At 42.5% G+C, this 14225-nt stretch overlaps 1 protein-coding gene across 1 annotated transcript in view; it reads right to left on the bottom strand.

Annotated features, from left to right (window-relative positions):
• Nucleotides 1-14225, bottom strand: part of FSHR (follicle stimulating hormone receptor) — a gene marked incomplete at its 5' end in the record, with an annotated part of 73137 nt that overhangs the window by 16992 nt on the left and 41920 nt on the right. The window contains one exon of the mRNA XM_015427667.1: nucleotides 3925-4110. Within this exon, the coding sequence (XP_015283153.1) occupies nucleotides 3925-4110 (186 nt within the window). The remainder of the gene's footprint in view (nucleotides 1-3924; nucleotides 4111-14225) is intronic.

Below are 14225 nucleotides of genomic sequence, written 5' to 3'. Positions count from 1 at the left end.
AAGAAAAACAATCTGCCTGGGGAAATTGTGGTAAAATTCTTGAAGAGGCATGTGAGGGATACAATCCTGAAAGCAGTACCTGGAGCACCCCTGAAAGGGGGGAGAATACCATCAGGACGTTAAAAGACATTCCATTTGAAATAAGACAAAGGAGAAAGAAATATAAAGAGTTAATTCTTTTTCTACAGACAAATGCAATTGGATATAAATGGTTAACTCCAGAAGGCGTAACCTTCAAAATTAAGGATAAAAAAGAAAAGATTGACTCTGTCCAGAAAGCATGGGAATTTTAAAGAGTCCAGATGGGAGGGCCAGGGAAGGAAGGAGAAAAAGGGGAGGACAGCAAGTCCAATGGCGAGCTGGACTCCTCCGGAAAGGACTCTCTTTCAGAGAAAGGGGCAGCGGCCCCTAAAAGTTCTTATAAGCTTCGGAAGAGAATAGGCAAGGAGAAGTAAAGGCTGAAGGACTCTGAATTGTGCCTTTAAAAAGGGTTGAAGTGAGATGCTTTGGGGTGTTTCTGTATAACAGTTGAATCTAAGATTTGAAAAAGATAATGTTTAACTTGACTCAGTTGATAGCAAGTCTAATGGGATAAAGACTAAATGTATGGTTAAGCTGGTGGGATGATCTCCTCTTGGGTTTTTAGTCAGTAGTGGGTATCTTTCTTTATCCTATAAATGTAGCTCCCCCTCCCTTTTTTCTGTTGTAGTTTTGTAGTGTTATAAAAATGCAATAAAAAATCCCCTCCGGGGGCTTAAAAAAAAAGGGAAAGGAAAGGGTAGAGATGGTGACACATATACCTTCCATGTTTCAGACCAAATGCTTCTGAGCAACACACTGATTACTGTATTTTAAAGCATTGTATTTAAAGCACTGTATTTTAAGAGTGATTCCTGTGGATACTCCTTATTAAAAAAAAAAAGGAAAGGGTAGAGATGGTGACACATATACCTTCCATGTTTCAGACCAAATGCTTCTGAGCAACACACTGATTACTGTATTTTAAAGCATTGTATTTAAAGCACTGTATTTTAAGAGTGATTGCTGTGGATACTCCTTATTAAAAAAAGAAGTAAAGGGATCTGCGTTACCTGTTTATAACAATAACCACTAAGGCCCAAGTTTCACTTTACGGGAATACAGGTGGGCAGTTGTTTCTCTCCAATGATATGTGATTGTGGCTGCCAGGTTTTCCTGGCAGCAGCCACCAATCCAGGGGAAAAGTGAGCCAAAAATCAGTTGTGTTGATGATGTGACATCATTTCCAGGGTCAACCTCTGAACATGAAAGTTAGGTTGTTTTGAGGATAATTTGAGAGGGGAGAGAGCTCCTTGGATGAAGGAAAGGGTAAAAATGTAATAAATACAAATAAAATTGATGAAGGACAATGATAAAGCATTTTAGAATCTTGGCCTAAATTGTTTCCTTTTTTTTTCTTTTTAGCCCCCTGGAGGGGATTTTTTACTGCTTTTTAATAGACCACAAACTGCAACGAAAAATTGGGAAGGGGTAACTACATCTAGGGAGAAAGGAAAGAAAACCACAACTAACTAAACCCCCAAGTATAGGAGATCATAACAACAGCGTATATAAATGTTAATCTTAAATTACTAGTATGACTTTGAACATAGTCGGCTATGCTAATTTTTAAAATCTCTTTATCCAATGTTTTATCCATTTAAGAGAACCCCCAGAGCATCCCACAATAAAACTAAAGTTTAAAGGCACAATTCAGAGTCCTTCAGTCTTCATTTTGTCTTATCTTTTCTAATCCTTTATTTATATGTACGCTTGGGGGCAGCCGCCCCCTTATCAGAAAGAGGGTCCGTGTCGTAAGACACCGAGTCCAATTCGCCACTGGATTTGCTGTCATCTTCTTCCTTCTCAACCTCGGCTGGCTCTCCCAGCTGGACTCTCAGGAACTCACGTGCTTCGGAAACAGAGTCAATCTTTTCTTGTTTTATCTTGTAGTTTGAAAATGACTCCTTCTGGAATTAACCACCTGTAGACAATGCTGTTTGTTTGAAGAAAAAGGATTAAATCTTTATATTTCTTTCTCTTTTGTCTTATTGGAGCTGCTGAGTTGCAAGATTCTGGTTTAGATTCGTCAGCTGTTGTTCTATGTTAGTCATCTGGTCCAGCAGAGGGTAGCAAGGACTCTGCCAACATTTTGGAGAGCTCGGTGGTCTCTTCCGGTTGAGGGCTCAAGATTCCGGCTGGTTTCACTTTTACTGGTTTGTCTTTCTCTGCCCTTTTCCCTGCCAGCTTTATGGATTGTTTACTTTTATGAAAACTTGCTAAAGTCTCTGAAATACTCTGAACGCTTATCTGCGCTCTGGTAAGTCTCTCAAAACAGATTTCAACGCTTTTTCTTCTGCTCCCCCCATAGTATTTCGTTGTTTAGTTCATGCGTATGGGAGGGGCCCCTCCCCCGCTCGCTTTTGTCACTGTTCCCAGGGGGTAGCTTTCTTTTTAAATTCTCATTTTGCTTTAACCCAACTCATAGTTCATTGTTGGTCATATGACCTCACTCAGCATACGCTCGATCTCCAATGCTTGTCTCGGCCAGCGGCTCTAAATCCATACGGACACTCAGCGGCAGGACCATCGGGGTGGAGGAGCGCCTCAATTCCCCAGCATCGCACTGGCGAAGAGGCCACCCCTCAAAAGCCCCATGGCTAGGAGCCTTTTGCCAAGGCTCCGGGGGGGGGGGTAGCACCCCGTCGCCCCCCCTTTCCGCTAGTGCACAGATCACATCCCCGGGTGGTCCAGGAGATGCAGCCGCCAGCGTGTCACCATAAACCGGAAGCCGCCTAAATTGTTTCCTGATGTACAGAAAACCTCTGTTCATGTTCTAAGAAATGCTACCAAGAGAAGACTCCCCATCAACAGTTTTCTTTCCCATGGATGCTGTACAACTGATGTGGACAGACAGTGGACAGTGATCCACAGGCCAATTTCCATGGGACCTTCCAGCACTTGCAGGTTACTTTACAAAGAATGCAGGACTAGGTGAGTTTCGATCTGCTTCAGTGAATCACTCATCACAAATCAGCTACACAGACTATTAAGAGATTGAGTATTTCAGTCTTGCTTTGTAAATTTAAAATAACAGTGGTAGACCTTAGGGAATCTTGTGTGTGTGTGTGTTTAAAAATAGTAGACCACACAGGACCAGTCAACTTACCCCTGCTTTAACGCCTAAAAACAGTAAACCAGTTAAAGCATCATCAGCAACACAAACCAGCAGAGCTTGTGGTTAATTAACTCAATCACTGTACAAATCTCAAGCAATACTTGAAAAGACAAAGATACATGATGAGGACCCTTGATATTTGAAGCTCTGCATTATCCCACTGATGACAAATCAGTGGCAAGGAATCCTGATGGAAGAGGCTGAGAAGAACCCATGATTAGCATCAGTGAAACTCTACAGGAGCTGATCTTTTTTCATTTTCTTTTTGAAAATCAGGAATGTAAGCACACAGTGGGCATATCCATTTCATTGTGCATATTCCCATTGTCCTCAAAAGCAACACCTAGAGGCCTTCTACAATGCCCAAGTCTGTTTTACTCTCTCCACTTTCCTGACCAATAGGAAGCTCTAAGAACAGCCTAAAACTGACCAAAGAGATTGCATGGTATTCCTTAACATTGGTCTGTTCACAAGAATACATGATGCGAATACTGGAGATGGCAGAGTAAGTCCTTAAAGCAGCATCTGTTCCTCAAAAGCAAGCATCTCTTTCCTAAACCTCAGACTCCCAAAGCCAGGAGGTAACATCAGAGGAAGGCCTCAGCCTCTATGGTTGGCCTCTGTGTCAAACAGGATGCTGGATTAGATGGACCATTGGTCTGATCTAGCACAGCACTTCTCATGGACCAAGACAGACTTCAAAATCCAAGGCATATGGAGATACTCACTTTTGTTTGGTCCAGTTTGCAAAAGCACAGCAATGGCTTGGGTATGTAAGGCTTGCTTCCATCAAGGCACGAAACTTCTCCATGGCAGGTAGCTTTTTTAAATTGTAGGTAGATTTTGCAACCAGCTTGCTTATGTGCTCCAATCCAATGCTGGGCAGGAAGCTGATCTTTGTCTCGGAAATATCCCTTTAAAAAGAAATGGGATAGTTTCTTATTCAAAACAGTCCCGTTAGCTGCAACGTGCCTCCCCCTCCAAAATGCTGAAGACATTTCAGACTCTGCCCTCATTGGCAACTTGAAAAAAGCTCTCTGATAAACCATGGAGAGTAAAAAGAGAATGGAGTGCACAATTGAGTCCCACTGAATCCAATGAGCCTTACTTTTGAGTAAACATTCATAGGCCTGGGCACAAGAGCCATGTTCCTTACTGGGATTACTTTAAAAGAAATGATGCATTTTTACCTTCTAATCATACCAATATTTCCCCCCAGTGTAGTAAAAACATTCCAGGGTGGCGTTTTTCACCTGGAAAATGGCATGGGAGGGAAGGACTAGAAAGACCTCCCCCCTGCATCATTCTTCCCTTTAAATAGCCGATCCAACAACTGAATTTGGGGAGGGGAAAATTATTTGAAAGTCAGAACAGGACTACATACGGTGGCAATTTCAGACTCATTTACTGATTCAGATCTCTGTGCTAGGATTACTGATGTTAGAGAAAACTTGGGTTGGTTATTTCAGCTAGGGTAACAGGATGCAAACAAAGGCAGAGCTCCTGTATGCTGGGTTGCAGGATTTCTTGGCATGTGCAACTTTTCTCACTTCTGCATTGTAATTTTTGTCACTTGTTTGTCCCTATTGCTTTGGGTCCCCCCCTCCCTTTCCACATGTGAACATAAGAACATAAGAGAAGCCAATGTTGGATCAGGCCAAAGGCCCATTCTAGTCCATCACTCTGTCACACAGTGGCCAAAAATACCAGGTGCCATCAGGAAGTCCAGCAGTGGGGCCAGGACACTAGAAGCCCATGTTGCCCCCCCCCAGCACCAAGAATACAGAGCATCATTTGCCCCAGCCTGAGAGTTCCTATCTATACCTTGTGGCTAATAGTCACTCATGGGTTTCTGCTCCATATGTTTATCTAATTCCCTCTTGAAGCTGTCCATGCTTGTAGCCGCCGCCACCTCCTGTGGCAGTGAATTCCATGTGTTAATCACTCTTTGGGTGTGATTCCTTTTATCAGTTCTAACCCGACTGCTCAGCAATTTCTTTAACCTTTCCTCATAGGGAAAGTGTTCCAACCCTTTTATCATTCGAGTTGCCCTTTTCTGCACTTTTTCCAAAGCTATAATATCCTTTTTAAGGTGTGGTGCCCAGAACTGCACACAGTATTCCAAATGAGGTCTCACCATTGATTTATATAGGGGCATTATTATATTGGCTGATCTGTTTTCAATACCCTTCCTAATAATCCCCAGCATAGCATTGGCCTTCTTTATTGCAGTCACACACTGTCTTGACATTTTCAGTGAGTTATCTACTACAACTCCAAGATCTCTCTCTTGATCTGTCTCTGCCAGTTCAGACCCCATCAATGTGTATTTATATTTAGGATTTTTGGCTCCAATGTGCATCACCTTGCACTTGGCCACATTGAACCCCATTTGCCATGTTGATGCCCACTCGCCCATCTTTGACAGATCCCTTTGGAGTGCCTCACAATCCTCACTGGTTTTCACCACCCTGAACAACTTCGTATCATCCGCAAATTTAGCCACTTCACTGCTTACTCCCAACTCCAAATCATTAATAAACAAGTTGAAAAGCATTGGATCAAGTACTGATCCCTGTGGTACCCCACTGGTTACCACCTTCCACTGAGCAAATTGCCCATTTATACTCACTCTCTGTTTCTTATTAATTAGCCAGTTTTTCATCCACAAAGGACTTGTTCTTTTATCCCGTATTGAGCTTGCTTAGGAGCCTTTGATGAGGAACTTTATCAAAAGCTTTCTGGAAGTGAAGGTAAACATCTATTCATCCCCCTTGTCCACATGTTTGTTCACTCCCTCAAAAAACACTAACAGGTTAGTGAGACAAGATCTTCCCTTACAGAACCCATGTTGAGTCTGCCTCAATAGGTTTTGTTCATCTATGTGCCTACTAATTCTTTCCTTAATAATGGTTTCCACCAATTTACCCGGTATCGACGTCAGACTGACTGGCCTGTAATTTCCCGGATCTCCTCTGGAACCCTTTTTAAAGATGGGAGTGACATTAGCTACCTTCCAGTCCTCAGGAATGGAGGCAGATTTTAATGAAAGGAGCACACAGGAGATTTTTGTCAGGAGATCCACAAGTTGACATTTGAGTTCTTTCAGAACTCTCGGATGTATGCCATCAGGGCCTGGTGATTTATCAGTTTTTGTTTATCAGTCGTAGGATTTGTCTATCAGTTTTAGGACCTCCTCTCTCGTCACCTCAATCTGACTCAGGTCTTTCAACACCCCTCCCGAACCCAGCGGTTCTGGAGTGGGCAAACACTTCTCATCTTCCACAGTGAAGACAGAGGCAAAAAATGCATTTAGCTTTTCAGCCATTTCCCTATGATCCTTCAGTTCTCCTTTTACCCCTTGGTCATTCAAGGGCCCCACTGCCTCCCTGGCTGGTTTCCTGCTTCTAATGTATTTGAAGAAAGTTTTATTGTTGGTCTTTATGTTTTTTGCTATATGCGCCTCATATTCCCTTTTTGCCTGCCTGACCATAGACTTGCATTTTATTTGCCAGGTCACCTATTTGCCAAGTCACAGGCCGCTCTCTCCAGAGCTTTGGAGGACCACGCCCACCATCAACGGGCCAAAACCGGAAGTCTAACAAAGTTTAATTTCTGAGTATAAGTGAGAACTGAGTGACTTAGCATGTATAGTGAGATAAGAAGCCAATATCTGAGGACAATGGAATCCCCAGGGCTTAACAGAGATATCCTGGTACTGATCCACAATTTCATTTGTAAAGTGAACGTGTATTGGCTCTTTGCTACAAAGAGATGTACACATGTACAAGAAATATGTATGCATGTTCACTTTTTTTTTTTGGGCATTACTTAGGACCAAATCCAGGGTTGCCTCTCCCCTGGTAGGTTCTGTGGCCATCTGTTCCATAGCACAGTCATTGAGAGTGTCTAGAAACTCAATCTCTTTCCCCCCTGACATGAACACATATTGACCCAATCAATGTGTGGGTAGTTAAGATCACCTATTACGACACAGTTATTTCATCTAGCCGCTATCTTTAATTCATTCATCATTTTATAATCCTCCTCTATCTTTTAATCTGGAGGGTGATAACAAACTACCAGTGTTAAGCTTCCTTTTGGGTCCACTATTTCAACCCATAACATTTCCAGAAATGAATCCAATTCTCTTACCCTTTCAGTCTTACTGGACTGTATACCCTCTCTGACATACAGAGCCACCCCACCTCCAACCCTTCCCTCCCTATCCTTCCGATATAATTTATAACCAGGAATCACCATATCCCACTGATTTTCCTCATCCCACAAAGTTTCTGAAATACTCACAATGTCTATTTCCGCCCACCCAACACCAAGCATTCCAATTCCCTGATTTTACCTCGAACACATCTAGCATTTGTGTATAAACACCTATAGTTTCCCACGCATGTTAAGCCCACAACCCTCTTGCTGCCTCGAGACCTTGCCAGGCAGTCTATATCATTAGCCACAGTCTTATTGAACAATTCTAATCCTTTTCCTTGTAGAGAAGTAACAGCTACCCTTTCATCTCTTTGAGATGAGCCATCCTGAACCAGAAACTTTTCATGTCGGCTTTCCCCCAATATTCAGTTTAAAAACTGCTCTGCCACCATTTTGATTTTAAGCGGCAGCAGCCTGGTTCCTTCTCGGGACAAGTGGAGACCGTCTCTTTTGTACAGCCCCCTCTTGTCCCAAAAGGCATCCCAGTGCCTAACAAACTTGAACCCTTCCCCCCTACACCATCATCTCATCCATGCATTGAGACTCCTGATCTGTGCCTGTCTCTCTGGCCCTGCACGTGGAACACATAGCACTTCTGAGAAGGCTACCTTGGAGGTCCTGGCCTTGAGTTTCCTGCCTAGCAGCCTAAATTTTTCCTCCAGGACCTCACAACTGCACTTCCCCACATCGTTTGTGCCAACATGTACCATGACCACTGGCTCCTCCCCAGCACTACCAGCCTATCTAGAACATGCGTAACGTCCGCTACCTTCGCATCAGGCAGGCAAGTCACCCATACTAGACTACTAGAGAGAGCAAAACACATTGGGGGGGGAACTCTGAAGCAATAGGAACAAGCGAGTGACAAAAATGACAATGCGGAAGAGCCTAGCACCTCCTTCCCTCCCACCCTAGCAAACGTCCAAGGCAGGACATATGAAAGTGCCTCTGAAGACCATCTTAGTAATAGCAGCAAAGGCAATGGAGGTGACAACAGGCACAGATCACACCTGCCATCTCCTCCCATATTGCAGTCTCCTGTCAGCTTGGCACCCCAGATGGCTGCTGAGGTGTGGTGAGGTGAACCAGCTCAGCTCCAGTGCTCATCTGCCTATCCACTTCTTCCCCACCAACAACACACAGCCCTTTTTGTCCTTAGGCTTTGTGTGATGTTTCATCTCATCCATACACTGATCTTTCAGTTGTCTCAAAGAAACACTGCTCTTTGTCAAAGTTTATTTTTATTTATTTATTTTAAATTTTTCTAGCCCATTTCTTTGTAGCACAAAGGGGCTTATGAGAAAGCACAAAAACAATACATGAGAGATAAAATAGCAAGCAACAGTAAAGATAAAATAATCAGGCCCCAAGTTCAATACATAACAGGCCCCCCAGCACTTGAATCCAAGCCCAATATCAATAAAAACACAAGCCAAAGGTGAACAAGACCAGAAATGCACTTAACAATCCCAAAAATGTGTCAGCGGAGCTAGACAAGTCAAAGGGCTACCCTCTAACAACCTGTTAACATAAAATGACATTATAGCGCTCAACTTTTTAAACAGCCAGCGAGGGTGCCCTATACACCTCCTCTGCCAGACCATTCCTGATAGTGGTGTGGAGGAAACTACCAAGATGGCCATCAGTGCAACAGACGCCAAGTGTACTTTGTGAAAAGAGGGAAAGTACAGCAGGATAAATTAGGCAGACCTGTTGCATTCATCTTGAGTCCTTAGAATGTCCATGAACATTCCGTGACATTAGAGAAGATCCAGGAGTGGCTTAGGTGGCTTGCAGGTGATAGCTCACAGCTAGCTTTTTGCTTAGGAGTGAAACGGTAATTGTGTCAAATGCAGCCGCAGAGCCTGGCTTTCCAAGGGGGCAGCCATGCTGAACAGCTATGATTGTTTTTCCTCGAGAAAATAGCAATGAGAACTGACAAGGAGAAGGCAACAGGTAATCTAATAGGCTCCACGCTAGCAAAAGAAACTGTTTGTAGCATTAGCAATTAGGTACTGATAATGAGGTTCAGTGTTTTATATGCGTCTGCAGAGCTCAACAGATGCAATAAATGGATACATATCAGTGTGTGTAGACAACATCATGCAAAGTATTCAGTGGATTATCATTTAGTCCAATGCCATTTTCTCTATACAGCTGTGATGTCAAAGAAAGAATAAATAGAAAAGAACAGTGACATCATCCAACTGAGTAAAGAGGGCCAAGCGAGAGAAGGGAGGCTGCATTTGAAAGGATCTGGAGAAACTCCTAGTTAGGTCAGAATGAAAGGGAAGAAAAAGACAAAAATATAAACTTGTCTAGAGCACCATGCAAAGGATATGAGGTCTGAGATATCAGTAGGACTGAGAATTCTACTTCCACAGCTAAAGTATTACTCCTTTGAGTCCGCACAAAGTCTCACAGTCCCATCTGATTTCTTCACCAACACAATGGGCAATCCCAATGCACTGGTGGATTCCTAAATCACCCCCAGCTCCAACATCTTCCTCACCTCCTCCTCTACACACTCCTCCTGCCGGAATGGAATTTGGGCCCAGGAGGTTCTCCCTGGCTTGTTTGAGACTGCCGTGCAAAGGAGGCTAGCAGCACCTCTTGCATCTGTGCAGTTTGCTCAGCTGTTCGACAGGGAGCAGACATCAAGTCCTGCAACCCCCTCATCCCACAACAGAGGGATTTAGCCCAGAATGTCTAAAATACAAGCTGCATTCAGACATCACCAACAAACCACAGTTCCTTGAGCTTCCAAGTGTCTCTCTCCCTGCTTTCCTTCTGCATGGTATTGCTGGTTTAGAACTCACCACCATTTATGAGAATGCCCAGATTGGATGGCTTAACAATTTGTGGTTTGGTTCTTACCTAACACACAGGTATCTGAACTATGACTTAATCCTGACTGAGAATCCTGGTTTTTGGCAAGAAACCAGACCCAGTTTGTTGAAGTGTCCAGTCTGGATGTCACAACAAATTGTGGATGGTTCTAGTCAGGGAGTCTTCAGTCTCCGTGCAGCATGCAAGGTGAGGGGCAAAAGCCTGGAAACTTCTGAGGCTGGCTATCAGACCAAACAAAAGTAGGGTTTGTTTGGTCCTTTGAAAGCAGGCATATTTGGGTCAAACAATGCTTCTTATCAGCCAAGCCTATAGCTGGTGATGGTGCCATTATTTCATTGTTATGTAGTGCAGTACAATGATGCATGTCTGCGCACATACACAGGCACACACAGACTCCATTAGGTTTCCTTTAACATCTTTAACATCAGTTTGATCTGTGGCTATGAATACTGTACCGTGAAAAATGCCATCTGTTGGTTTCTGCATATCAAACCTCTGCTAAATGGACAGGAGAAGGCTAAGCTGTTTTTCTAGCCTAACACACCCCTTCAAATTGTCATTGCCACTGTTGGTGGATTTTGTTCATCCTCCATAACAAACTGAACCCTTTGTTTGGGTCAAATAAGGCATTCCATGTCAATGTCCTGTACCCCTACCACTTGGCAAGGTGCGGTCCACCTTAGGAGCTAGATTGTGGGGTACCATGACAGGGAAGCAAATCTATCAGCTATTTATATATTATGTGTTTATATGGTGGTGGTGGTGGTGATGTTGGAGATACCATTTGGATTTTCAGCCACAAGATTTCCAAATTTGTTGAACTGGATCTTATAAGATCCTTCATGTTACCAAACTTTGGTGGTGTTTCCCCCCCTTCTTTTTGCATTAGCCTAACACGGCTACCCCACTGGAATACTATACTATAATACGTGGATCTGGAACAACTGGGGGAGGGGACTTCTAAAATACTTGCAGGACCGGCTGGTATGTCACCTGAAGAGCTTTGCACTCAGAAGATCACAACCTACTGGTGATCCCTGGCCCAGAAGATATCCAGCTGTCCTCAGCCTTTTTGGCCCTGGCTCCTGCCTGGTGGAACTCTCTACCTGGTGACACCTGCGCCCTGCGGGACCTAGTACAGTTCTGCATGGCGTGCAAGACAGAGATGTTCTGCTGGGCTTATGGTTGAGGACAGCAACAGCCTCCATCGTATTCGGCCCATGATCCGTGCCCCCCACTGAGGGCGAGAAAGCTATACTGAATGCAATCGACGATCTAGATTGTATTCTAATGGTTTTATTCTATTAATTGATTGACTACTGTTATTATGTATGATATAATTTATTGTATCATATTGTATCTGGGGGGAGGGCTGTTTATAAACCAAATAAATAAATAAATAAAACTGCAGCACTGGTTTTTGAACTACAAGGACTATGCACATAGATTTCCACAGAAGGACAGGATCCTGAAGCAGAGCAGACTTTCTTTGCTCCTCAGCCAAGACTGTCAAATGCAACCTAAGAGGAATTCTTACCAATCCCTAACAGATTTGGATTTATTGCAGTGTCTGCATCCAACCCTGTCCAATCTCTGCTGTGGAATGATTATAAGCATTAGATGAGGGCAGGGTTCATGGTGGTGGGGTTCCTCATCAGGTCTTCATATACTGGTTACCAGCCTGGAAGCATTGTTGTCAAGACAGGCTATTGCTACTATGGCTTATTCACTTCTTCTTTTTTTAAATTACTGACTGCTGCTTTTATTGTGACTATTTACTTTCTGCGGCTTATTGATGAGGCTGATATTGTTGATCCCACCAATCCTGCTTTTCAGATGTATTGCTGCTGCTTTTATGATGTTTTATTGGCTTCTGCAGGAATTGTAACTGCACTTGCGCCTTGGGAACTACTGGCGGAGCAGCTCGAGATAGCAAGCTTTCAAATAATAAACGATAAATCAGTCAGTGCATGCAATTGAAATGAATGCATATTCATCCCCTATTTCTCTCTGCCTCTATCTCCCCTGCATTGTCTCCTTGGTGTCAACTTTTAGATGGTAAGCGTCTCAGAGTAGGACCCTGTCTTCTCATTGTCTGTCCATAAAGCATACAAATGGCACTATATTAATCAACTGATCAAATCATAAATATTTCTTGCCACCCAAATACTGACTCAGGAACAACAAAACTCAAGACAACCGATCATGCTGTGCCATTTATTAAAATATTGTTCTCTGTGCAGCAAAAATATATAAGCAATTCTGTTTTTGCCAAGCAAAGATGTTATTACGGGTCAATCATTCCTGTAAGTGAAAGTACATTTGGATGTACACTCTAGTGACAGATGACTAGAAGACCTCTCTTTCATGATCTTGGCCAGGATAAGAGAGGCAATTTACCATCCACAGAATGGTGTAATAGAACAGAATAATTCTCATAAAAATAACTCAGTGTTTGAATTTGAACTATTGGATGAATCTGAACTACAGTGAAATCAATTTGATAACCCATCAGAATGAAATTGTGTTTGGCTCCTGCTTACAAAGGCACTGCATTAACTTTTTATGACAAGAAGCGATGGTGTGGTTTGCAATTTTTTTTTTTGCCAACGAACTGTTTATTGCTTGGCGGCTAAAAAAGAAGCTCCAGTTACAGCCTTATCCAAATATAAATAATATAGCCTCTTGTACCCCCCCTCCAAGGTAATAAACACTATTGCGAGCAGAGAGGAAAAGTTTGGAATGTAGTGATTTATGTTAGGTTAGGGATGCCACAAAACTCAAGGATTGTTTCTCATAGACATGCAAGGATCTGGCTGAAAACAACACCTGCTAGAACTTGCTTCAACATGCATGCATATTAAGCTATAAGAGCCAGGCAAAATGACTGGAAGCATCACAGAGTGCAAAACTTGATGGACTGTACCACTCCTGAGCTAAAGATGTAAACTTTCTCGAATATTAAAACATGGGGGAGGGGAAGCGTGTGTACTTTTTTTAAAATGAAATTTGGGTGGAAATTGAAATACATGCAGTACTTACTTTTTAAAGGTTTTTAATAGTTTAATAATATCAAATGTATCACTTAGAATCTATTTAGTGTATAACATGATACTGTCATAAATTTATCTAATTCTCAAGATGGACCCAGCTGTGGGTAAGTAAATCTGGAGATTGAGGCCATGAACAGACCACTCAGATCTTTCTACAAAACCGAGGAAAGTCCCAGGTTCAAAGAAAAATCTGAAATCTAAAAAAACAGGGATTAAAACCCTTCAACATAACAGAAGCAGTGCCTGAAGCTTTGAGAAACAAATGCTGTCTATGGCCATTACTATGTAAGGTATGGATAACAGTCACAGCAAACTAAATAAATCAGACCCGAAGGAAACTGCAATAGTGCGCTAAATATCCATATGATACAATATATTATTCAATGTTCACAGAATCTCAACAAGTATACAAAAACAAGTTTAAAGTATCATCATGGTAGAATTCATAGTTAACAATGTTCTCCAGAATGACGTTATCATTTCATTTGGACTTCCTCTGAACATACAACAACGTCTCTTTATTGGTATAACATCAATTGATATCTGGATATTTATTTATTTATTATTATTTATTATTTTCAATTTGTATCCTGCCTTGCTGGCAAATTGGCTCAAGGCGGTGTACAGCATTAAATACAATAAAACAGTAAATACAGTAAAATACAATAAAACCTACAAACAGCATAAAATACTAATAAGAACTGTGTGAATGATGGCGGCATTCAATATAAGTGGAATAGTGTCCACCGGTGTATCATACGGGCCATAGTATGTTCTGGTGGCTCATTTGTCAGTGGCAGCTCCAAAAAGAAAGCCTGGTGGAAGAGCTCCATTTTACAGGCCCTGTGGAACTGTAAAAGGTCCCAAAGAGCCCTGATGTCATCCGGGAGCTCGTTCCACCA

The sequence above is a fragment of the Gekko japonicus genome, unplaced genomic scaffold (assembly GCF_001447785.1).
Source record: "Gekko japonicus isolate JY-2015 unplaced genomic scaffold, Gekko_japonicus_V1.1 scaffold174, whole genome shotgun sequence".
Classification (NCBI taxonomy): Eukaryota; Metazoa; Chordata; class Lepidosauria; order Squamata; family Gekkonidae; genus Gekko; species Gekko japonicus.
This window is presented reverse-complemented; position numbering and strand designations above follow the sequence as displayed.